The sequence below is a fragment of the Chrysochloris asiatica genome, unplaced genomic scaffold (assembly GCF_000296735.1).
Source record: "Chrysochloris asiatica unplaced genomic scaffold, ChrAsi1.0 scaffold00034, whole genome shotgun sequence".
NCBI lineage: Eukaryota > Metazoa > Chordata > Mammalia > Afrosoricida > Chrysochloridae > Chrysochloris > Chrysochloris asiatica.
Window position 1 is genome coordinate 4,919,640 of NW_006408552.1, and position 3,629 is coordinate 4,923,268.

Genomic DNA, 3,629 nt, shown 5'->3' on the forward strand with positions numbered 1-3,629 from the left:
AGGCCTTACACAGGCTGAGTCCTGTCCTCAATGTGAAGACCAAACCCTGAAACAGAGCTCACAGGCCTTACACAGGCTGAGTCCTACCCTCAGTGTGAAGGCCAAACTCTGAAACAGAGCTCACAGGCCCTACACAGGCTGAGTCCTGTCATCAGTGTGAAGGCCAAACCCTGAAACAGAGCTCACAGGCTGGGTCCTGCCCACCTCACCAGGCCCATTTCTCACTACAGCTATGCGGTGCAAATGGCTAACACACTCTAACCAAAAGGCTGGAGGTTCGAGTCCTTTCAGCGGAGTCCCAGAAGGAAAGTGTGGCTATCTACTTCAAAAGTCAGCCACTGAAAACCCTGTGGGGCTCTAACACACACAGAGACACCACGAATTTGGGTCATGTGTCGGCGACTGGTTTTTCAATCGCCTTGGTACTCAAAGTGGGGGTCTGTAGCCCAGCAGACTCAGCATTACCCGGGAGCTTGTTGGACCAGCAAAATTTCCAGCCCAACTTGAGAACTTCCGGGTCAGAATCTGCATTGTAGCATGATCCCCGATGATTCTGAGGCCTGTGAATGTCTGAAAAGCACGCTCTACACATCCCAGTCAGACGACATTTGTTCCCTACAACAAGCCAAGCTTCCTCTCGCTCCCCCCTTCCCCCCCCAGGCCTTTGCACATCCTGTTCCTTCTGCCTGCCCTCCCTCCCTGGTCCCTCCAGTCATCCTTTATCGTTGGGGTTCACGTGTTCCACTTGGGAATTACTCACAAGTTGCTCATCTATGAGCAGGTTAATCCTCTTCTTCCCTAACTCAGGGGTTAGGGGATCCTCCCATAGCTCCTGAAGGTCCCTCACAGAGCGCTGACCACACTCCCTGCTGACTTCATGCAGCGCTCATCACACTAGGAACCCCCGATGGACAGTGAGCACGTGCATTCTGTTCAGCACCATCCCAACCCCCAGCACTGCGTCTGATCCACAGACTTGTGAAATATACAAAAGGAAAGCAGTGGCTCTTACAGTCACAACCCTACTAACTGCCAACACCTTCTCTGTCATGTGACAAGTAGTTGGGCTTCGAGATTCTTCTGAAGACTACTAGACCTGGCCATTCCAGTCGTCTTGTGGACCCTCTTGCTATACGCGTAGACATTTCTGCCAGCTGGGAAATCCATCTTGCTGTGAACCTGAATTTGATTACCATGACAGCTGCTTGGTTTTAACGTGTCCTCCAGATAGGAGAGCCACCATGTGGTTTACAAAGCCTGAAATACGAGGGGGCTTCAAAAAGCTCATGGAAGAATGGAATTACGAGATACTGGAATTTTTCCATAAACCCTTTGAAGTCCCCTTTGTATCTATGGCCCGTTAAAGAAGAAGTTTGCCAACCCTGCTCTAGGAGATAACAGAACAAGGCAGATGGTCCCTTTCCAAAATGCCAGCCCTTCACTCATTTGAAGTTATCCACTGTGGTTACCAGGTTTCTCCAGACTCAACATCTCCCCACCCCTCAGACCTTCCAGATTCGCTGTTTGCCTCCCTCTCGCTACGTGGGCCAGCTCCCCTAATGCGCTCCTGCTTGTTAGAGCATGGGTACAAAGACACTCACCTCCAGCCTGCTCACGGTGTCTTCATTCCCCACAATTTCATTCAACTTGACTGGTCTGTACTTTTCAACCCTGGGGGGAAGCATGGAGATACTGACATGGTTCTTTTCACACTACCCCACAGAGTGTATACAATCAATAAAAACATTCCGGCATGATGGCGGACTAGGCAGACACACTATACAATGGACCCTCTACAACAAACATACGAGAGACCAAATGAAACAGACACAGATCAATCCTTGAACCCTGAATTTCAGGGGAAAGGTTAGAGAAGTGGTCCGAGTGCTTGCTGGGAGGGGCTGAACACCAGTGAGAGAGGGAGACTGACAGGTGAACAGCCAGACAGACATGTCGTGACCATCTTGAATTTTCGTGAGCAGCTTCGGTACCTGAAGGTGGCCTGGCAGAGCAGATCCACTCAGGCAACAGGAAAGGTGCCACTCCTTCTTTTTCCCCACATTCCCTGGTGACCAGCGGTGTGGCCAGTTCCCATCCTCATCCATCCCTAGTCCGGCCCCTGCTCGCTGGGAGTTCAGAGCTACATGCCAATGTGAGTTGGAGGCGGCTGCACTGCTTTGGTGTCTGGATTCAGGTGGGCTCTGTTACAGACCTACAGAACCAGCAGAGCCACCAGACCAGCATTTAACCGGTCACCTTGCTCCCATCTGCCCTGTAGTCCTAAGACACTGAAACCAGCTCCACCAGGGGCCACCATGAACGACTTCTGGATTGAGTGCCCTCGACACAGATAACCCCCAGGCCCACAGTAACTCCATCCAGAGCCAGGACCTCTGCTGTCACCTCCCGCCCACACTCACCTGGTGAGCTACTTGGCCCCACAGTTTTCTCCTCTCCAGCTCCAACAGCTGCACAGTTTTTATGTTTTGTTTTTTTTCCCTTTTGTTCTTTCATTGTTTTCATCTGTTAATACTTTTTCCTTCTCTTTCCATTCCCTTGAATTTTATCTTTTCTAACTCTGCTTTTGTTTTTCCTTCTTTTGTTATTTTTTTTTAGTGTTCTTTTTAAATTTCTTCCTTTTATTTCCTCTTATTTATCTCTTCTATAACTCCACCTTCCTATCCCTCTTTTCTCTTCTTAGTTTTCCTTAAGTGTTTTGTTTTTTTCCCCTCCAATTTCTTCCTTTTATTTTCTCTTTTATAGCTAGCTCCATTTTCCTATCCCTCTTTTGTCTTTATAATCATTATATTCTTTTTTTCTGGTTGCAGCTTATTATTATTTGTTTTTTCTCTTTTCATTTTTGGTTCCTTGCTTGTTTACTGTTTTGTTTTCCTGTGTGTGTGGGGTGGGTGTCTTTTTCTCACCCGATAAGAGGCAGCAACCATGACGGTACTGTCCAGCCACAACCGTAACTTCTGTAGCCCCAACTACTGGGCAAAAAGCTAATACCAGCTCCTATACAATCTGATCAAAAGTACACAGCAGTCAACACCGGCCAAACACACCCTAAACTCAGGTACATGAATGGAGAACGGTTCACACACCTGCATTCTCTAACTATACCTACAGGAGAACCCGGAACACATCAACAGACCATCATCAATTAAATACAAATGCAACAATGCCACAATGCCCTAGACACAACAGACAATTTTAGCTCACACGAAAAAACAGGAGAGAAAGGCACACATAATTGACTAAGGGGTACAGTCAGAAGATATATCCGAGGAAGAAAAGACAGTGGAACTAACTGAAAAAGAATTCAAAGGGATGATAGTACCTTCAAAGGATTGACAGGAAAGGTGAACACAGAAAAAACTTTAGATGAATTCCGGAAAACACTACAAGAACAAATAGACAAAATAAATGCAAATTTTGGAACAATACAAAACCTGCAATTAGAAATCCAGAAAACTAATGGTAAGATTTCAGAAATGGACATTACATTGAAAGGGCAGAGGACTACATGTGAAGCAATGGAAGCAGGAAGATAAATCTCTCAATATTAGTATGTTGTTGTTGTTGTTAAGTGCCATCGAGTCGGTTCCGACCCATAGCGACCCTGTACC

General features: G+C 47.0%; 1 protein-coding gene across 1 annotated transcript in view; it reads right to left on the bottom strand.

Moving 5' to 3' along the window:
* RFC2 (replication factor C (activator 1) 2, 40kDa) overlaps positions 1-3,629 on the bottom strand; it is a 28,066-nt gene that overhangs the window by 18,945 nt on the left and 5,492 nt on the right. Inside the window, exon 2 of the mRNA XM_006859707.1 lies at positions 1,602-1,671. Within this exon, the coding sequence (XP_006859769.1) occupies positions 1,602-1,671 (70 nt within the window). The remainder of the gene's footprint in view (positions 1-1,601; positions 1,672-3,629) is intronic.